This window comes from Nelumbo lutea, chromosome 2 (assembly GCF_056320005.1).
Source record: "Nelumbo lutea isolate HS-2025 chromosome 2, American lotus-T2T, whole genome shotgun sequence".
Lineage (NCBI taxonomy): Eukaryota > Viridiplantae > Streptophyta > Magnoliopsida > Proteales > Nelumbonaceae > Nelumbo > Nelumbo lutea.
This window is the reverse complement of record NC_142685.1, coordinates 108,824,881-108,846,991: the sequence shown is the minus strand read 5'-3', so window position 1 is coordinate 108,846,991 and position 22,111 is coordinate 108,824,881. Positions and strand designations below refer to the sequence as shown.

The 22,111-nt window shown below is 38.3% G+C and overlaps 1 protein-coding gene, 2 non-coding genes and 1 pseudogene across 4 annotated transcripts; 3 read left to right on the top strand and 1 right to left on the bottom strand.

Annotated features, from left to right (window-relative positions):
- Positions 1–1,011: 1,011 nt before the first annotated feature.
- LOC148872667 (O-fucosyltransferase 20-like) lies at positions 1,012–4,729 on the top strand. The gene is made up of 6 exons (XM_088967700.1): positions 1,012–1,878; positions 2,116–2,284; positions 2,868–2,957; positions 3,167–3,450; positions 3,546–3,804; positions 4,031–4,729. Exons 1-6 carry the CDS (start codon positions 1,262–1,264, stop codon positions 4,253–4,255), a joined length of 1,644 nt encoding a protein of 547 aa, XP_088823826.1. The 5' UTR covers positions 1,012–1,261; the 3' UTR covers positions 4,256–4,729.
- Positions 4,730–4,858: 129 nt separating this feature from the next.
- On the top strand, positions 4,859–4,931 carry TRNAE-CUC (transfer RNA glutamic acid (anticodon CUC)). Its single transcript has one exon. It is a non-coding gene; the product is annotated as a tRNA-Glu (tRNA).
- Positions 4,932–7,672: 2,741 nt separating this feature from the next.
- On the top strand, positions 7,673–7,745 carry TRNAE-CUC (transfer RNA glutamic acid (anticodon CUC)). Its single transcript has one exon. It is a non-coding gene; the product is annotated as a tRNA-Glu (tRNA).
- Positions 7,746–11,172: 3,427 nt separating this feature from the next.
- On the bottom strand, positions 11,173–20,767 carry LOC148872664 (linoleate 13S-lipoxygenase 2-1, chloroplastic-like; annotated as a pseudogene). The gene is made up of 9 exons (XR_016107287.1): positions 17,502–20,767; positions 16,882–17,150; positions 15,613–15,851; positions 13,409–13,711; positions 13,267–13,357; positions 13,116–13,170; positions 12,814–12,923; positions 12,175–12,702; positions 11,173–12,035 (listed from the first exon to the last, which is right to left on the bottom strand). The product of XR_016107287.1 is annotated as a linoleate 13S-lipoxygenase 2-1, chloroplastic-like (transcript).
- Between the last annotated feature and the right edge of the window lie 1,344 nt (positions 20,768–22,111).

The following is a 22,111-nucleotide window of genomic DNA, read 5'->3' as shown; positions in this document are numbered from 1 at the left end:
TAATTGCATTCCTAGTGGTGAGCCGAACTCTGTTCTGTATATAAATTCCCAGCAATCGTTTGCTGGAACAAGAATAGAAAAAAAGATCTTCCTTCGACAATAGTTTCTCATCTCCCTTCGACTGTAGTTTCTCATATACTATTCAATTCGATTAACTCTCAATTTTCTTTTAGGTTAATTAAAAATCGAACTGATACCATTGATTTTTGCAAAACACTGAACCGAAACCAAACGGCAGTTTGGTTAATCAAATTTTTTGGTTCAGTTTCTTCAATTAGTCAATTCCGTTCGATTTTTCGATTTTTCAGTTTTCTATGGACAGGGAAATACAAAACCAAACGAATCCCAATCCATCGGGTCGTGACCCATATGGGTCGCCACGGTTTGAAAATTGAAATCCTGAGACCATCTCGCCACCTCGGAAACCAAAAGGGACCAGCAGTAGTCTTTTAGGTGTGGGGCCCCCTAGTCTTGGATTGGATAAACGTCCTGTCACACCAACGTGGCAGCTAATAAAGCAACCTTTTTCCGACACGTGGACTGTAAAGCCTGCGTCCTAAGTAGGAACCAGCTGGCAAAAAAGGGGCTGGAGTTTTATAATTATTGGGAGTCGAGCTATCGCCTATCGACCAGCGTGTCGGAGAAATGGTAAGTGCAACGGCGGCAGTGTCACGTGGTCTTATGTCCTTCCGCCAGTGGACCAGCTGGCACTCTCACAACACGACACGATACTCATTGTTTTTGATTTTTCCATCATTTTTCATTCAAACAAAAAGAAAAGAAAAAAACAAACAAACCACCCTCCATTATTTTACCTTCTATTTTCATAAGACTAGTTTGTACCTTCAGCCGTTGGATCCGGTGGTCCACTTATTGAATGGTCAAGATCAATCGACAGTTGGTTATGAGTTGGGGTTCTGTTGGAAGGGCTTCGTGAGTAATTGGAGATAAATTAAGGGTGTTTGGTGAAAATTATTTAAAAATATTAAACGTTCAATTAACTTATAAGAATGGGGAGTTGGCCTCGGCCAGTGGGATTTGTTAATCCATCCAAATTCCAAAACTGCTATCCTCTTCTTCATTAACCTTCGTTAAAGCTGATTGATTTGATCACAGGCATTTCGCGCTCTCGCCGCGTGTAAATCTGTAACATTTTGTATTAAATTCTCTTTCTCTTCTCTCTCTCTCTGGTCTAGCTCTAGAGTACAGAGAAAGAAAACGAAGAACAGAAACAGAGAGGCTCTGAAGGGGGGTCTCTCTGATGGCTGTGATGGCAAAGTTGAAGAACAACAAGCAGAAGCTCTCTTACATCTCGGTCCCGTCTCAGATAATCCACTCTCTCTCGTCTTCATCTCTTCAGTCTCTTCTTCTCTCGCCCAAGAAGCCGTCCAGGAATGCCAACTGGTTTTTCAACACCTCGAGGAGGCCAAGATTCTGGCTTTCCGTTCTGTTTCTTTTTTCTCTGTTCGGAATGTTGAGGTTGGGCTTCAATCTCGACCCATTGTTGCCTTTCTCGCACAACCCGTGCTTGATTGGCCAGGTGCAGACGCTATTCCCGAAAAAGGAGCCAGTTGTACAGATGGGTCTTGGGGCAAATGGTGAGAACGCCGGCGGGGAAGCGGAAGATGGTGAGGAGACGGAGTTCTGGAAGCAGCCGGACGGGTTGGGTTACCGGCCGTGTCTGGATTTCAGCGACGAGTATCTAAGGTCGAGCGAAGCGATTGTGCAGAACCGTAGGAGGTATATGATGGTTGTGGTTTCAGGTGGGGTGAATCAGCAGAGGAATCAGATTGTTGATGCCGTTGTCATCGCTCGGATTCTTGGAGCAGCCTTGGTGGTTCCAATCTTGCAAGTCAACGTCATCTGGGGAGATGAAAGGTAAGGATAAGCTCATGAACAGAGATAGAGGCAATAAATAAAGAGAGAGATCAAGAAAAACAAGACAAAAATAAAGACGAAAGAAGGATTAGTACTTAGTTCAAATTTTAAGACGAAAAAAATCCCTATAAGCTTTTGTTGATTCAGATAAAAATAAATTGATGATGCGTTCTGTGTTACAGAAGAGAGACCAATTGAGTTGCTGATTTTCTTTAGATTTTGTCTTGGTGGTTGCAGTGAGTTTTCTGATATATTTGATTTGGAGCATTTCAAGAAAGTTCTTGCTAATGACGTACGGATTGTTTCATCTCTGCCGTCGACGCATCTGATGTCAAGACCAGTGGAGGAGAAGCGGACTCCACTTCATGTCACCCCTCAATGGATTCGTCAACGCTACCTCAAGAGGGTAAGAACCAAGAACTCAGAAGTCAGAACCATTCATTATCTTTTTTTCGATTCAATTATTTGTAGCTTCTGGTTGTTGATTTGAATATCCTCCCTGGGAGCTATTTCTCTGTTCTTATTCATAATGCATGCGTTTCTTATTAGCTACTTGAACTTGATTGTGGGTTCAACAGTAGTTTGAAATCTGTGAAGTTGCTGGTCTGATAATTGGTAGCTCCTAAGTTGGCCAAATCTCAAGAAATACTAGTTACAGTTGAATTTCTTCTTTTTATATTTAATCCTCATTATACAGATTCAGGTGATCTTTGAACATTGAATTGCTGAATATACAATATTGCAATAAACTGAAACTCATACTCATTGAACGATTTTTAACAGTCCAAGTGAATGGTCTTTTCAGAAGGGCTTCTGATTGTTACTTTTGTTAATTGTTTCATTGCTCCCTGATCAATTCATGAGATTGGACTTCCAAAGAAACCAGACTACTGTCCTCTTTTTTTCTCTTATCAACTTTCTGGTGAAAATTGTTTTTTTTTGAGCCCCATGTGACAGAGAGAATGATGCATATATCCTTTGTTCTGCAGCTGAACAAGGAGGGAGTTCTGCTCTTGCGAGGTCTGGACTCGAGGCTCTCTAAGGATCTTCCTTCTGACCTTCAGAAGCTTCGGTGCAAGGTAGTTATGTGCTTGGTCTTACTGATTTCTTGACTTGCTTTGCATAAATTGCAGGGAAGCTCCTTGATTTCCTGTCAACTTTCTTTTGTAAATCTTAATTGGAATTAACTTGCACTTCAATATATATGTTTTGTTTCTTGTAGGTGAAAACTGTAATCGAAAAATCACCAACTAAAACTGAGTCTGGTTCTATTTGTATACTGCATTAGGTTGCTTTTCATGCATTGAGGTTTTCCCCACCTATTCTGGAAATTGGTGATAAGATAGCAGAGCGGATGCGCGCCAAGGGATCGTACCTTGCTCTTCATCTACGCTTGGAGAAAGATGTTTGGGTGAGGACTGGTTGTCTTCCTGGGCTGAGACTTGAGTATGATGAGATCATCAACAATGAGAGAAAGTTAAGGCCGGAACTCCTCACAGGAAGATCAAACATGACTTACCATGATCGCAAGCTTGCTGGGCTCTGCCCCTTGAATGCCTTAGAAGTCATGAGGTACTGATTGGAAAGTGAAAACCTCTCTTTTGAATTTCTAGTTGTATTTATATTGCTCATGTTAAACTTAATTCTCTCTTCCCTGCATGATTTAGGCTGCTTAAGGCACTTGGAGCTCCGTGGGATACAAGGATATATTGGGCAGGAGGGCCTCCCTTCGGCGGCGAAGAAGCATTACTGCCTTTAACCAGAGAATTTCCTTATTTCTACAATAAGAATGACCTTGCCTTGCCGGGTGAATTGGAGCCATTTGCAGACAGGGCCTCTGTTTTGGCTGCTATTGATTATGTTGTTTCAGAGAATAGCGATGTCTTCATGCCATCTCATGGGGGAAATATGGGCCATGCCATTCAGGTACTGCCTCCTATTCCTATATCATACTACAGTTTAGTCACTAGTATGTCACAAGCACATGAAGGACTCAGCTACAGTTGGTTTGCTGAATTGACACAAACCATTGATCTTTGTTTGTGTTCAGGTGTTGCCATTTTTTTGAGAATCCTAGGCATTTCAAGTTACCCCAGTTTCTGTATTTTTTACTTAATTGTTCGTGACTAACAAATGTTTATGGTTAATGCAGGGGCATAGGGCCTATGCTGGGCACAAGAAGTATATAACTCCAAACAAAAGGCAAATGCTCCCTTACTTTCTAAATTCCTCTCTTCCAGAATCAAAGTTCAACAGGATTATAAAAGAGTTGCACCAGGACTCTCTAGGACAGCCAGAGTTCAGAACAAGCAAAGTGGGAAGGGATGTGACCAAGTATCCTATCCCTGAATGCATGTGCAATGGCACACACACATAAGATCTTTTTCATGATTCAAATGTGGAAGGTTTCTCTTGAGATTTTCACAGTATCAGATTGCAAGTTTTGCAACAAGCTTTTGAATGCAGGATCCTGTGATCAGAGAATCATGACATCTATCTATGCCTTGGGTCCTTTGAATGCCAGAAAGTTGCAGTTATTACGGTTTGCCGCCTTTTGAAAACTATATTGTAAGCCCAATTTTGGAAGAGCATCTTCTGCAAATACATATTCATACATACACATGCATTCCTGCTTGTGTGCCTGTGTATGCAAGAATGTGTAATGAGATAGAATTCCATGTAAAATAAACACGAAGGCCTTTTGTTCTTTTTTTTTTTTATTTCTTTGTGGAGGAATTTTGTCAAGAATTTTTTTTGTTCATTCCTTCTTTCTTTGCATCAATATTTCATACGTGTATATTTGTATAAAATACCATTTTGTTGAGGTAATATTATTACCTTGTTCTCTGTCTCATTTTGTAGCTGTATTCTTAAATTGTTGTTCATTCAGTTTTCTTGTACTCTTCCAATGGTGCAGTCGTTCGGAATTGCTCCTATAGCAGACAGATTTGGAGATTCTTATTGACTGATTTCGCATCAATCTGTTGTAGTCTAGTTGGTGAGGATACTCGGCTCTCACCCGAGAGACCCGGGTTCGAGTCCCGGCAACGGAATATTTTAATCTGTTTTTCTTAAAAAGCATGGCTCAAAAAAACAAACAAAAAAAAAAAAAGACACGGTATGAAATTAAAAGCCATCTTGCTCTTTATTTTTTATGCTCCATGGGGCTACACATCAGGGGTAGCCCATCCCCGAACCCATACATGTTGCTCTTACCATGTCCACAGACTTGTATCATATGGAGACTGGATCTGCTCATCACACAGGACGCCTCGACCTTACACTCATATTCTACTATGCATTGGGAACATCTCTCGTACTTACACGGGAGATGTTCCCAATTAGACCTGTTCATGGGCCGTGTGGCCCGGCCCGGCCCAGTCCCTGGACGGGCTTGAACACGCATATAGGCCTGTGGGTTTAACCTCGGGGCAAAAAGCCCAGCCTGCAATAAATTCGAACTGGGCTCGAGATTTGTCAAAATAGCCCGGCCCGAGCCCGGCCCAGTTCGACCTATAATTAAACCTAAAAACCCTAGTTGAATACCCCATCTTTTTTCACCTATTTGCCTCTTTCCCTTATTTTTCCAGTCGAACCATTCTTCTCCACATCCTCCACAGTTCTCATCCTCACTCTCAGGTAGCCACACAATTGGCGAGACGAAGAACGTTCACCGGCGCAACAACTCCGACGGTGAGTCCTCACTCCTCTCCTTCTCTCTCTCTCTCTCTCTCTCTCTCCTCTTTCTCTCTCTTTCTTTCTCTCTCTCGTTCCTCTTCTCAAATATCAAACACCGGCGACGACGAGGTGGCGAATATAGGCATCGGCGGTGAGTTCTCTCTCTCTCTCTCTCTTTCTCAGACGCGAACTGATCACTGTTAAACTTAAAATTGTAGGTTGCAGCTCACAGACCACAGTCACCACGAACTCAGTTCCGGCAAACACAATCACTGGCGAACACAATCGGGCTTCGGGCTTTTTATCAAGGCCAGCTCGGGCCCAAGTTGTAAGCCCGTTGGTCGGGCCGGGCTTGGGCTCGGGCCTAACAAATTTTCATTAATGAAGAGTAAAAGCCCGGCCCAGCCCATGAACAAGTCTATCTCCAATGCACAATGGACGTACTTGTGAGATGCCCATGTGTGAGGAGCAGATCCCGTTCCTATGATATGACTGATTAAATTGGATTTATTTCTCAGAGAACATGCCTCACACCAACCTCATGGCATGTTGCAACCGTGCATTGAGAATATCTTCTCATAAAATATAATTTATAAATTGAGAGATGTTCCAAATATATGTGGCTGCATGTGCTGTGAGGAGCAAATCCAGATTCATCATTGATAGTCGTGTGATGATTAACACAACGTTAAGCCTTCTTCATTTAGTAACTTCTTCAAACTGCCCACTCCCTCTTCCCTTACACACTAAATATCTCTTTGTTTTCTCAAGAAATGATATTAGCAACTTTCTGGCATCATACATCTGTCAATTTTGCAAGGCTTTTAAAACTGAATCGGACGATGAACCGGTCAGGGATCCGGTTCCTGGGTCGAACGGTTTGATCATTCGAACTGAACAGACGGTCCATTCCGGCAAAAAACTTAAGAAAAAAAACAACAACAATCAAAACCGCTAAACGATTTAAACAGTGTGATCACCTAGGTCAGCGGTTTGCTGACCAAATCAACATTTTTTTGACAAAATAATGGTTTGGGATAAAACCGAACCGATCACCTGATCAGTTCCTGATTTTTTCGGTCCAACCGTTCAGTCTAATCCGGTTTTAAAAACCATACAAATTTGATGTTTGAATATCAATTAATCAACAGAAGGCATTTCATTGAAGAACATACATGCATCTCTTTATGTACAATGATAAGGCGGCATACATCTGTCCCTCCCCAACCTTGTATTGGCGGGAGCATTATGCACTGGGCTGCCCAAACTAACATGCAGATTTGATCTGTTGGGTTTAACATAAGATGAAGATGAATAACATAATATGCGATGACAGGAAATTATGGAGAGGGTGATCTTAATTCAATCAAGCGAAAAAGCTTTCCTAAATTTAAGAGAGTGGACGTCTGTGAGACTGTGACACTGAGTGATTGCCGGAAATCCATCTTTTGATTTAATTTGAACCACCTGATTCCAATCAAAAGTTGTCCCAACGAATTACAGAAATGCAGCTTGCGTAAAATGTTTTAATTCGACTGATTTCAACATGGATTCTTAGCCCTTTCAAGCACTCAGGGAAATACCTCCCAAATATTTCTTCTAAGTGCTATAGATACATACATATGCAGATGATCAAAGAAGCTACTGGGTTTATAAGTTAGTTTAGACACGCAACTTAAAACTATGCCTCTGATTTATTTGCAAAATTTAGAGGTAATTTTTGTATTGGAGGGAAAGCAATCTTGAATTTGCGTGCCCATTTCTGAAGTCTGATCCAAAAAGGCTTATTTCTCAAATGCAATATCCATTGGTAACATTTTGATGCCTAAGCAGTATGCTTTCACCAGCACCATGACTTGTATTTTTAATACCTTCAAGTTCGTTCCATTTTCCCTGGCTCAGTTTGGAAGGTGTAGAAATATAAATTTATAGAGTGCAAAATCTTGTATTTTGTATGTATTTATGCTGTACATATTTGAGGAGGATTATTACTCAAAACCTTGTAGCTGTATTGTTAAATTGTTCTTCACGAAAACTCTTCCATTGGTACAGCCGTGTGGAATTGCTCCTATAACAGACATATTGAGAATATTCTTATTCACGTATGTTGCATTGATCCGTTGTAGTCTAGTTGGTTAGGATATTCGGCTCTCACCTGAGAGACCCGGGTTCGAGTTCCGACAACGGAACATTTTTGGTTTGCTCAAGAAGCTTCTGAATTTTCACTCTAATTGGTCCTTGCCTCCTTGGGGTGTCAAATGGATCGGATTTGGGTTCAATTTGACGAAATCCGGTCCAATATGAGTCCATTACCGACAGATCAGGTCCAATCCCAATCAGATGAATACTTTTGAACGATTTTGGACTGGTCCAAAGTATAAATCCATTGCAAACACATTAGGTCCAATCCAATAGTATGTTAGTCTTGGGCCTCCTGGCAATAGTGGACCTGTTTGGAAAATAATTTGCAAATCCATACTGCCCCCAAAGTCCATAGCTGCATTGGGGTTAGGAAGGTTAATGTGTCGGGTCCAACCTGATGGACTCGAGCCAGTTGGGTTGGTTCTGGTTCCAGGATCCAGTGTTGATGGGCCGGTTCCAGTTCTTGATAAATTGTCCTTATGATTATTGGTTTTGGAACCAATTTTACTTAGACCTGAATCGACTCAGACCCGAACCCACAACCGAGTCATATATACAATTGTAATTGGGTCCATGGATTGCCCATGAGCTGATTGATTCAGTTATGAGACTAAAGTTACAGACCCTACAGGATGGTTTGGTTTCTAATTATTTTGGATTTGGATGACATATTGATCTAATTAGATTGGATTTGGATTTGATTCGATTTGATTTGATTATATTATAACGGCAAAAAATTGGCCCAACCTGTCAACCCTAGACCTGGTAATCAGATTGGGTTGAGAAATTTTCGGGTTAATTCTAGGTCAGGTCAAGATTTGGATAAGGTCAATGAAGGCTATACCCTGATCCTAAACATTTGGGTTAGGAACTTAGGATTGATCCGTTCCTTATCAATTATTGAAATTTAAAAAACAAAACATGAAGATGCTAATTAATTAAACTATTAAATGAATTAATCTAAAATTCTAATATTGAAAAGAAAGTTTGCATTTGATTGATCTTGAGGAAACTAAAGTAAAAGTTAAGTACTAAAGAGAAGACTAATGTAAATAGATGATTAAAGTAGAGTTGTGTTAAATCTGAATTCGGTCCAAATCGATTAATTTGAATCCAATGTATTCAAATCTTGTTGGATTTATTACAACCCTAGCTGGCAGGTTTCAACCTTGTACTCTGTACATGAGACAAATGAAAAGACATCCTCTAACAATTCGATGGTCTTGTGGTCAACTTAATGCCTATCTGATTTCTTCCAATCTTATCAACTTTGTTTTATTAGCTAAGAAGTTCTTCCCTTGTCATCCTCTTTCTGGTGAAAATTGTTTCTTCTAGGCCCCAATGTGATAGGGGAGAATGACGATGCATATTTCTTTTTCTTTGCAGCTGAACAAGGAATAACCAGTTTTGCACTTAGGAGGTTTGGACTCAAGGCTCTCTAAGGATCTTCCTTCTGACGCCAACTATGATTTAGGCTTCATTTGGGAAGAGTGCAAATACATATGTTCAGTGCAAAAATAAATACGCACAGTTCCTACACATAGAATCCTTTTGTATTTGCATTGAACATATTTGTATTTATAATCTACCCAAAGGGAGCATAGATGAATTTCTTAAATTAAAAAGTTCTAATAAAGGTGAGTCTGGTCTTATTTGTATACTGCAGTAGGTGGATTTTCATGCATTGTGGTTTGCCCCGGCTATTATGGATAATGGTGACAAGATAGCAGAGAGGATGCAAGCCAAAGGGGCCATAACTTGCACTTCATCTAAGCTTGGAGAAAGATGTTTGGATGAAGACTGGTTGTCTTTCTGGGCTGAGACCTTGAGTATGATGAGATCATCAACTATGAGAGAAAGTTAAGGTTGGATCTCCTCATATCATAGGTAGGGGAGTACAAATGGATCAAGTCCGATCTAATCCAATGAATGTTTTGGACCATTTTGGACTGGCCCAATTCAATATCTGGACTGTCCAATCTATTCAAATTGGTTTTTATTTAGATTTGTATCAATCCAGACCTGATCCATTGACAATTGTATTCTTGTATTATCTTCTATCAATAGACTGGGTATTGGTTCAATCTAACCCAATCCAATATAAGTCCATTATAGATAGAGCAGGTCCAATCCAATTCAATATATACTTTGGACATTAAGTCTGGACTGGCCCAATTTGATGTCTTATTGGTCCATCCAATCCGTCCTAGAGGGGTCCAACCCAAAACCGGTCCATTGACATAGGAAGGTCAAACATGACTTACCATGATCACAAGCTTGCTGGGCTCTATCCCTTGGATGCTTTAGGCCATGTTTGGGAGTGCTTAAAAGTAAATGCTTATTTGGGCTGTGACCACACCATTAAGCACTTATTGGTGTTTGGGAAATAAATCCGAAATAAGTGCTTATTTAAAAAATAAGGGCTTATTTTCTAATCCCAAATTTCCAGTTTTTTCAAGTGTTTATACAATACGCATCTATTCAGTTATTTTCTTTCAAAATTATCCCTAGTTGAATTTTAGAATACCACTTATAAACCATCACTAGTTGAATTTTATAAAAGTACTTTTATCAAAAGCACTTTCATAAAAGCATTTTTATAAAAGTGCTTTCGTGTAAAAGTACTTTTTATAAAATTATTTTGTAAAGTGCTTTCATAAAAGTAATTTCATAAAAGTATTTTTATAAAAATAATTTAATAAAAATATTTTCATAAGAGTGTTTTGAAAACTTGAAAGAAAATGAAGGACAAAATAGTCACAAATGCTTATTTGATTGATTATTGATGAAAAAGACTATCAAATGCCTAATATGAAATAAGTGTTTTTTTTTTTAAATAAACACTTAAAAAGTTGAGTGCCAAATGCAAACAAGTGCTTATTTGAATAAGTACTTATTTTTAACATAAACACTCCCAAACATGGCCTCAGAAGTTAAGAGGTACTAATTGAAAACCTCTCTTCCATTATATAAACTTAATCCACTCTTCCTTGCATGTTTTAGGCTACTTAAAGCACTTGGAGCTCCAAGGATACCAGGATATATTGGGTAGGAGGGCCACCCTTTGGCCCGAAGAAGCATTGCTACATTTAATCAAGGAATTTCCTTTATTTCTTCAACAAGAATGACCATGCCTTGTTGGATAAATTGGAGCCATTTGTAGATAGGGTCTCTATTCTTACTGCTATTTGATTATATATCTTCTGAGAACAGTGATGTTCTCATGGCATCTCATGGGGGAAATATGGGCCATGTAAACCAGGTATTGCCACAATTCAGCCATTAGTATGTCACAAGCACATGAAGGACTGCACTACAGTTGGAATGGCCCTAGGCGGATCCCTTAGGTGGGTGCCCTATGTTCTCATATTTGTAGCCTAAGATTTTACTGTTTTGTACCAAATAATGATCCTAGGTGGGTGCCCCAAAATCATGATGATGCAATTGGCTATGCTGGAACTAGAGACCAAAATCTGTTTATTTGGTCTAATTACTGGATTATTGAAGCCAATTAAGATTGGTATGCTTGTTACAAGTTTATGACAATATGAAATAATAAAAAGAAAACTAAATTAAACTAAATGGAAATGCTATTGGGAATTTCCATTCCTGTCAACCCTTGCTTAGAAAATGGCTTCAAAAGTTGATATGGCACAACACCAGGTCCTGTTCTGTTCTTCAGGTTGATATCTTTATTTCTAGCATCAATAATTCCTTCGGCATCCTTCAAATTCTTATTGAACTGCTCATATGCCTTCTTTACCACTGGATCCTCTATCCATGAAAGCTCTTTTTGAGTTCCAAGATATTCCTCATCCGATGAATGAGTCGATAGTATGGCAAGGACAACCATCACCAGCGGCGCTTGAATTTGTGAAGGATAGCAATGCATGAGTGCGAGCTCAGGCTTTGCCAAGAATTGCTGCAACTCTTGTTCTGTAGGGTCCTCAGTAGGCATATTAGTCCTAGCAATTGTTGGTCGATTAGGGAAGTAGCCTCCATATGCAAATTGGCCAAATTTGACAGCGGCATGATGAGCAGAAGCAACCCAGATGATTGTTGTCAATATCTCAATAAGATCATTTTGAGTTTTGAGGACAGGCCACCATGGCTCATCCTTCTTGTCTTCATGGCCTTTGACTCTGACCTCTGTCCACCACGCCTGGATCTCTTGATCTGATTCAATGAGGTTAGGATCCTGGTAGTAGTGGTTGACATAGTCACTAACCCATTGTTTTATGGCTGTCCACAGTAGGAGGCCATCACTTGTAAATGGGTAGTCCTCAACCGTTAGCTTCAGACCATGTTTGGCTGTTGGGTCCTCTATTGCCATTCCCCTGGTAATTGGTGAAGTTGGTTCATCAGTTAGAATTATCTCTATGCTTACATTAATATATAGTATAAGATTTTAGAGTAAAAAATATCACTCCATTCTCAATGGAGATTAAACATAACCTGATATCATTTTCAGTTTACCTGCTAATTACGTCTGCTGGAAGACCTTGCTTGTCGAATTGCCAAAACTTGTCATACATAACGGAGCCAAGCTCCATTGCACTCAGCTGCCGATTCGATGCGATTATGTAAGGCTCCATACAACAATGTGTCCTTAAACTACAAAAGATAGAGAAGTAACAGAAGTTGAGCATTAGTTCTTCTATCATTTTAGAGTTTAATGCAATTAAAATTGGGCTTATATATGTTCATTTTCAGTGATGATCATGAAGTTGAGTATTAATTTATTCTTCTGCTCTTAGAGGAATATTTCAATAAGAATTGGTGGCATCCCCATTTGGCGTAAACACTTGCTTCCACCGAGGGTTTGTCATTGGTGGGTGGCCGAGTGAGCTCAATCGCTATGGGTCTTAATATATTTTCATGGGTAAGAAAGAATAAAGTGCGTGACCCATAGAGAGTCGTCCCTTCTATCTCTCTGACTTTGTTCACATAAGGCAGGAGTAGGTCGTGATAATCTAGTATGAAAAGTTTCTTCTGCTGCAAAGCCTACAAGCATATAGAGAGTCACAAAGTATGTAAGTAATTAGTTGTTTTGTCCGTTCTCTTCATATTAGTATTCCATTAATAATGTACATCATATATATTTAGAGGTGTTACCTCATCAATCATCATGACTCCCTTGATCTCTCTCTCCACAAGTACAGTTGTGATTGCGGATTCAGGTGGACCATAGCTCTTCGGGTCAAGTTCACTCTTCAATGGCCAATCTGCACAATTTTATTTAAGTCTACTATTTTGATACAATATTTGGATCCAAATCCTAGTAACAGGAGATTATAAAGGCTAATCATCTAGCTAGGGTCAAGTTCACTCTTCAATATGTCTTATTGATCTTTCTATTAATCCAAATTGATTTTGATTTGAACAGGTCTAACCCTAGCTAAAGGGTATTATAGCACATTTGTTCCGTCTTAAAGCAAGCCAAGCTAAGCTAGGCCAAGCCAGGCCAGAGTTCTGGATTTAACCTAGTCACGTGGCAAATTAAGATGCCTTAAAGTGATTTTACGTGGGAACTTATGATTTGTCCAAAGGGGTTGGTGTATATCATACTGTGACCAACTTAATACTAAAGGGGTTGGTGCCAGCAAGAGTTTGACGAGCAAAGCAAATTCTTCGTCCCTGGACCAAGAAAAATTGTCCCCTGCAAAGCAGAAAATGCATGAGACTGTGTGAGAGAGAGAGAGAGGCTTACTATTTAGCAACTCAGGGGGATCAAAGCGTAAGAGATCATCCTTAAATTCCGTCACAGTGTTGGTTACCTGTGATATCACAGCTTGTGAAGGAATGGGCATCCCTTTGTCGAATAAGTTGCCGATGGCCTTGAAGGTAGGGAAGTGAAGGTTGGTGTCAACAAGGGCTTCTCTGATCAAAGGGAGCAATCCATTCAGTGCTGATGAGACCGTTGCACCAGTAAATTCCTGTTGCTTCACTTGGGAGAATACCTCGTCTCTTTGTACATAGTAGCTGTTGCTACTCCTTTTCTCCGACAATGGATCTGCAACATCAATGCTCAATGCACATTTTATCCTCTTATACTCTTCATCCCAATTCTTTACCTCTATTTCCATAATTTATAATCAATGATCAATCAAATTAAGAGGATGTTTTTTTCTTTTATTTCTTTTGAAGGACTACACAATAGAGGTAACCTATCCTCAACCCATTTTGTATAATACACAATATGCATATAACCATTCGTCCCGGGAATCATCCAGGCAATCAGTTCTGTTTTACCTCAAATCCAGTCTCTGGTCAAAAACCGTTGAATTGTTCAACAAATCATTGATTCAGGCGATCGAATCATTGACCCGCTCAGCAGTTTATGTCATTTTTTAAATTTTAATTATTTATTTCATATATTTTATCAGAACAGGCCATCCATTTGGACCAAAAGATTGAACTATCGACCCAGAAACTAGTGGCCAAAACAGTTCTGATTTTGGGTCATTTTTTAAAACATTACTTTATATAATATAAAATAAAATACTAATACACACATACACACTAAATATAGAATACATATAATATATATTGCAGGCCTGGACCAGGCGCTTGAAGACTTGAAGTATTGAGGTCAGATTAGGCAACATTCAAATCCGGTCTAATCAATGAAAACTGAAATTTGAATCCATTCAGATTTGGGGATATTGGAACATAAAGAAAGAAATTGGACTTGGTCAACATTTTATTTTTTAAATAAAGAAAGAAATTAAAAATATAAAAATCAATATAAAATAAGCTAATATAAATATGAAATATTGAATTTATAATATATAATTATATATTTTTATATTTATATAATTATATAAATTTTATATATTAATTCAATATATATCATAAAGTAATTGGACTTGGGCTTTAATCGGATAGGATATAGACTTAAATCCGCATCCAATCTGATTATGTAAATGGGTCATCCAAATTTGAGATAATTGCATCAAGTTTTGAACTTTTGGTTGTGTTCTGTGGTTGCAGCAGTGCAGTTTTATTTGCACTAGTACAAATGCTTGGGAGTGTAAATGAAAATAATACAAATTCTGGTTTAATTTTGATTTAAGTTTTACTTTATTCTGTTTCAGGTCTTATTTTACTTCATTTGTACTGCAATTAAATAAAACAAGGTAAAATTCAAAATAAAGATAAACCATAATCTGCATTGAAATCAATTGCACTACCATAAATTTGCATTGCAACCAAGGAATTTGTTGACAACAATGTTTTCAAAACTGGACCGGACTGGATGGTCAGACCAGAAAAAGCAGAAACCTGGTTCCATTTCACCCAGAACCGTTTTTTGGCCAAAAACTATAGATTTGGTCAACAAACCGTTGATCCGGGCGATCGAATTGTTTGAACCATTGATTCGGACAATGATTTTTGACTGCTTTTTATTTTTTTACATTTTTTGTCAGAATGGGCCATCCATTCAATTTAAATGATCAGACCGTTTAACCTAAAAACGGTCTGATCATTTGTCAGAATGGGCCATCCAGGGTCGGTTTGTTGTACTATTCGGTTTTAAAAACCTTAATTACCGAAGCCAGAAAATTTTTGAATTAGGGAGAAATGATCACTCCTACTAAGCCTGGAGTAGGCAAATCCATGGGACAATCAATTGTGCCTGGCTGGTCCTAGATACTAAAACTCTGAAACTGAAAATGAAGGCCCATCTCAGTCTTCTCAGTCTCTCAGAGCCTGAAAATGAAGGCCCAATAAACCTTTCTTTTCGGCTAAATAAGCTCAACAAATTTGTTATATAAGTTGATTGATTTGCGTCGAAAAGAAATAAGGCTGGACTGGACTGGTGGACCATATTGGGTTGGAGCCCATTTTGGGTTTTAAGATCTATGGAATTGGACCGTGTAACGTTGAATGGTAAAGCCATAATTCATATACCTTTCTTGATCTTTTCACGGTCAGTTCTGCAACGCCTAGGATATGGATGCTTCTTGCCACCTAGGATGGGTCGTGCCAAAGTCATCGTCCCTGTCTGGATCCCCAAGATCATTATACGTGTCATAATCGTATATCCTGTCGAAAGTCTTTCGTTCTCCCTTTCCATTGCCACGTAGGCTCTCGAGTTCCTTCTGTCTTAGTGTCTTCAAGCCACTTGGTGTCTGTGATGGCAAGTAGGACTGGATGACACAAAAGAACCAAAATTAGAAAGTGTTTAACAATTTGAAAAAATGTGAGAATATGAAAAACTGATTAAACACTCCTTTTCAATTCATCCTACGAAGACTGGACCAATTCAGGGGATGTTTGGAACAGAGACGGTTTTTCAAAAAAAGGGTGTCACGTTGGATTCAATAGGCATTTCAATAAATGCCCATGTATTTCATTCTTTGGTTCAGCCGATTATTAAAAAATCGGACATGCCTCGAAAATTGGAATCTCAATGGTTGATTGATGTGTATTCTATGTGGTGCTTACCTGTTAGCACATGTATGAAAAACAGTTATGAAAGTCACCTTACCAAACAGCATAGTATTACTCACTGCCTACATGGCAGAAGTATTTTTTTGTGAAAAATGGGTCCTGGAAGCACAGATATTTTTTCTTGAAAATTGGTCCCCAAAATCACCCATACTTCCAAACACCATGTCAGTTAATGGTTCGGTTCAAACAGTGAACCAAATCAAACTAAAACCAGCTGAATGGCTCATTGAACTGGAAGACTAATGAATTCTTTGATCATCCTTTAATATGGTGGAGTTTATGGCTAATTCAAGGCCGAACCTTAAGTCTTGGGCTCTTTGTCATCAAATTTGAGGCTCGATCCCATAATGGGCAAAACCAATCTCAATTAGACTTGGATCAGATCCCATTTTCCAAGCTCTAAGCCCATCCCGAGGCTAGAAACTCTAACCCCAACCCTGTTATATTATTTTTAAGGCTCAGTTTGGAAGGAGTAAAAATACAAATATATACAGTTGAGCTTAACAAACGCCGTCTGGGCATATTTGTGTTTGTACTCCTTCCAAATTGAGCTTAACAAAAAAAAATTGCTTGTATATGAGTTGACCCAGTCTGGGCTCAACGGGTCAACTTGCAATATCACAATGATGTAGTATAGTAATTGTTTTTCAGATTTGATCCTCAAAAACTGTCTTCATTGCCCATTGCCCTTTAAGTTTCAACCATTCATTGAAAACATCTCCGTACTTGAAAGTTTTTTCCGATGCACAGCTGCATTACATCTAAGGTCCTTCATATCCAAGAGTTGCAGACAATATGAACAGGAGCCTGAGAAATGCCACCAAGAACAACGTCCTTCAGGAAAATCTCTTTACCAAATTCATTCTGCACAACAACTGCTCCTACATCGCCAAAACTCGTAGGAACGTCGAATTTGCCTTGGTACTTGACATCCTCCCCATCTTGGCTTACCCAGTCTACATGCCCTCTCACTGTTTTCTTCTCCAATACCGTCTCTTCATCATCAAAACATAATACATAACCAAAACAAACAACTGTTAGCAAGAACTTAATGCCCTTTGATTGAAACCCAGAAACCAGTGAGCTAATTAAGGCCACCCTTTACTACTACAACTGGTGGAAACACTACGAATGCAGAAACCCAGAAACCAGAAAGTTTTTCTGGAAACTGGATTAGTGAGATCTGATAGACTTGACTCAGCTTTCCATTTTAAATGATATTTTGACTTCTGTAATTAGCTTTTTCGTTTTGGGAAGCTAATGCATTTATGGCTCATAAACCTCCAAAGCAGAATGCTAAGGTTTGGTGCAGAAATAATTCTCATTTATTTTTTGTTATTACTTACTTGGATCGAGCTCCGCGCTCACAAGCTCCAGAAGAAGATTTTCATCCAGAAAATAGTTGATGGTGAATGCCACTTTGCCCAGACCCAGGTTGGACAACAAACCAGTTGTTTCTTTAACGGTGACAAACTTCTCCTTGGTATTTGCTACTACTGCTCCAATGTGACTAGAAGATGCCATGGCTTCTCTTGCTTTTTAATTACGACTCCTTTCCTTTGAGCTCCCTCCCATTGTGCATAAAGCTAAGTTGTTGGTTCCCTTTATTAGAATTTGTAGAGAGAGATAATGCTCTTTATTGATTTGAAGAAAAGAAAACTTGTAATTAATCTTGGCTAATCGTAACTAACTTTTGTAAGGTACCAGTTTGGTCTTCTAATAGCCCCCCTCAAGCTGGAGCATACAAATTTTGAATGCCCAGCTTGTAGACTGAACTATTAAATGAGTGAGGTGGCAAGGGCTTAGTGAAGCAGTTAGCTAATTGGTATTCAGAAGCTATTGGCATCAGGTGAATCAGACCAACTTGCAATTTTTCCCTTACAATGTGGCAATCTATGTCAATATGTTTTGTACGCTCATGAAAAACTGGATTACGAGTAATGTGAAGAGCTGATCGATTGTCACAAAACACAAGAACAGGGGCAACTTGAGGAATCTGCAAGTCTTTCAATAAATAAGTAAGCCATTGAAGTTCACATATAACAGCAACAAGGGCATGATACTCAGCTTCAGAGGAAGATTTGGAAACAGTTTGTTGCTTATTGGATTTCCAAGATATTAGACTGTCTCCCAAAAAAACACAGTGGCCAGTGATAGATCTCCTGGTATTAGGGCATGAAGCCCAATCTGAATCTGAGAAGGCTTTCAACTGTAGAGATGATGAAGCAGAGAAGAACACACATTGGCCAGGACTAGCTTTTAAGTATCGAAGAATTTTATGCGCGGCTTGCATATGAAGATCTGTAGGGCAGTCTAGAAATTGAGAAAGATGTTGGACAGCAAAACAAATGTTTGGCCTTATGTTACATAAATAAATTAATTTGCCAACCAATTTTTTATAGGAAGTAACATTTAGTAAAGGAGTACCAACATCTTTATCATGTCTTTGAGAGGTAATTATAGGAGTAGCTACTGGCTTGCTGTTTATAAAACCTGTTTCCTCCAAGAGATCAATCACATACTTCCTTTGGCTGAGATTGATGCCAGCCGTGGATTTGGCAACTTCTAAGCCAAGAAAGAACTTGAGTTGGCCGAGATCTTTAATTTTAAAGGTATCATGTAAGAACTCTTTGACTTCATTTATCAAATCAATGTTGTCACTTGCCAAAATGACATCATCAACATAAATTAGCAAGGCTAAAAAAAAAGAACCAGCTTATTTTGTGAACAGAGAAGTATTAGAAACTGCCTGAATGAATCCTTGAGACAACAAGCCATTAGTGAGTTTTTGATTCCATTGTCTACTTGCCTGCTTGAGACCATAGAGTGATTTAGTTAATCTGCACACTTTTGAAGGATCAGATGTTTCAAAACCTAGGGGAAGGGTCATGTAAATTTCTTCATGCAAGTCACCATGTAAAAAAACATTGTTAATATCTAGTTGATGCAAATGACAAATTTTAATAGCTGCAATAGCAAGTAAAGATCTAATAGTTGTTATTTTTGCAACTGGAGAAAAAGTATCAAGATAATCAATGCCATTCTGTTGAGTATAGCCCTTGGCAACTAATCTTGCCTTGTATCTTTCAATGCTGCCATTTGCATGATACTTGGTTTTGAAAACCCATTTGCACCCTATAAGACATTTTCCTGTAGGTAAATCGGTTAAAACCCAAGTATTATTTTGCTCTAATGTGTTGATTTCAAGTGCCATTGCATCCTTCCAGCATTGTGATTTTATAGCCTCATTATAGGTTCTAGGATCTTTGGTTTGAGAGATTTGAGTAGTAAAGATCCTATGAAAAGAAGATAATTTGTGAGTGGAATAGGTAGAAGATATGGGGTGAGGGTTGGAGGTTTTGAAAATAGAATTGGCTTTAGGATTTGGTATTTGACAGTGATATTGGTCAAGATATGAAGGAAGTGTATGAGGTCAAGATGATCTTCTAGGTTAAGTTTCAGGATGTGTACATTGTATGGGATCTGGTGAAATATTAGTAGAAGGGGGTGAATCAATAGTGGTATTACCTGAAGTGGTAAGTGGTGGTGATTGATTAATGAGAGGCAAAGTTGTGATGTGGGGAAAGTTAGTAGGTGAAGATGTAAATGAAGGTGGAGAGGGTTCTGCTAAAGGAACTGCATATTCTGTGGGTAGAACAAAGTCTGAATTATCTGTTGAAAAAGAATTAGAATTAAAAGGAAACGAGTGTTCATGGAAATGAACATCTCTTGAGACAATAACCTTCTTAGTTTTGAAATTATACAAACGAAAACCTTTAGTAGCAGAAGGATAGCCCAGAAATACACATGGATCAATTCTAGTATCAAACTTACTTCTATCTGTATCAAGCGTAGAAGCAAAGCAAAGGCATCCAAAAACTTTCAAATGATCAAATGAAGGAGCAGTATGATAAAGAAGCTGAAATGGAGTTTTGTTTGAAATGATTGGGGAAGGAGTTCTATTTATTAGATAGACTGCATGAGAAATACAGTAAACCAGAAGGAAAGGGGAAGTTGTGATTGAAACCTGAGAGCTCTGGCAACATTCAAAATATGTTGGTGTTTTCTCTCAACAATAGAGTTTTGTTGAGGAGTATATACACATGTAGTTTGATGAACAATACCTCTTGAAGCATAAAAATCAGGCATGTTAAATTCTAAAGCATTATCAGATCTAATACATTTTATTTTTGTAGAAAACTAAGTTTCAATCAAAAAACAAACGTTTTGAATATGTTGTCTAGATTCGGATTTAGTTTTCATAAGGTATATCCATGTATATCTACTCTTGTCATCAACTATTGTCAAGGAATATTTATGTCCATAAAATGAAGGAGCAGAAAAAGGACCCCATGTATCAATGTGAATCAAATCAAAATAGTTTGCAGAAATAGATTGACTGATGGGGAATGAAAGCTTTCTTTGTTTGGCATAGTGACATATAGAGCATTAATATGAAGATGGTAGTGATATAGAATGATCCAATTCTTTCAAAAGTTTCAATCGAGTATTGGACAAATGCCCCATCCTAAAATGCCATATATCAATGGCATTAGGCTTATTACAAAAGGGAATAGAAACAGAATTACAAGTAATGGAAGAATTACAAGTAATGGAAGAATTACAAGAAACAGAAGGTAGGACAAGCCTGTAGAGGCCATTAGCCTTTTTAGCTAGTCCAATCATCTTCCAGCATTGATGATCCTAGAGGATACAAAGATTGTGTTGAAAAATGAAACAATAAGGATATGAATCAATAAGCTTGCTAGTAGATATAAGATTGAAAGAAAAATGAGGTATATAAAGAACATTATGAAGTACAAAATTGCAAGAGAATATAACAGTACAAAATTGGGTAAAACTACATGTGTATTTATGATAGGTGCATAGATTGAAAAATTGGATAATCTATTGGTTATATAATCAGTGGCACCACTATCAAGAATCTAGTGTGTTTGATGAGACTTATTATCATCAATAGGAGGAATCTTATTGTTTGCCATGTTGACTTTAGTAGAAAAGCTTGATCAAATTGAACTAATTTTTGTGAAATCGATGTATGCAGGCAGAAGACCAAAGGAAAATTTTCTGAGAAAAGAAAATTCTGTCCAAGAGCTTCCACCGATGTATGCAAGTGGAAGATCGAAGGGGTGTCGATAATCAAAACAAGCAACGCCAAGAAAGCCTTGCCGAGATTGTCCAAATGAATCTTGATCTAGAGGGACCTGCTACGCACCCAAGATCAACAAGAATATGATCCATATAGATGAAACATACTTCTCAAGTGAAGTTGTACGTAAACAACATGAAATCCAACCAAAAGAAAGCAGAGAACTATATTCTTCGCATCGAAAGGTAATGGTGGCAAAACCAGGAAATTTCGGGAACAGAATCTTACTTTTTGCAACTATCTCCAATTTAAAATGTTATACCAGACATTAATTTTTAGTAGATTAGGATCTCTTAATAAATAATGGTTGTCAAAAGAAAAAGGCACAAGTGCTCAAAAAATACACTTGCATTCAGAAATACAGGAAAAAAAGAAAGTCAAAGGAGTTCTTAATATAGCTTACTCCAAAATAGAGCACGAAAAAAAAGTATAGTAATTCGGAACTTGCATTACCGCGGGAAGAACCACAATATCAGAAACAATTATAATTAACTCAAATATATATAAATTAAGTGAATTAATGTCTAGAATTCCAAGAAACCATTAATTTCTCGAGGATTCATCATTTTGTTTCTTATTGTAAAGAATATCAACATTGTATATAGTCAATCATGGAAAAATAAAATTTCAAGAAAACATCGCACATCAGGCACCAAGAAAATCAAAAGAATGAACAACAGGCACAATAAGGCGCCAAAACTGATCAAAGAAAGAATCAAAATCAAGCAAGATGATAGAGAGCCATGCAGGAGAAAGAAAAGAAAAGAGGAGTCTGCTGGTGCCGAA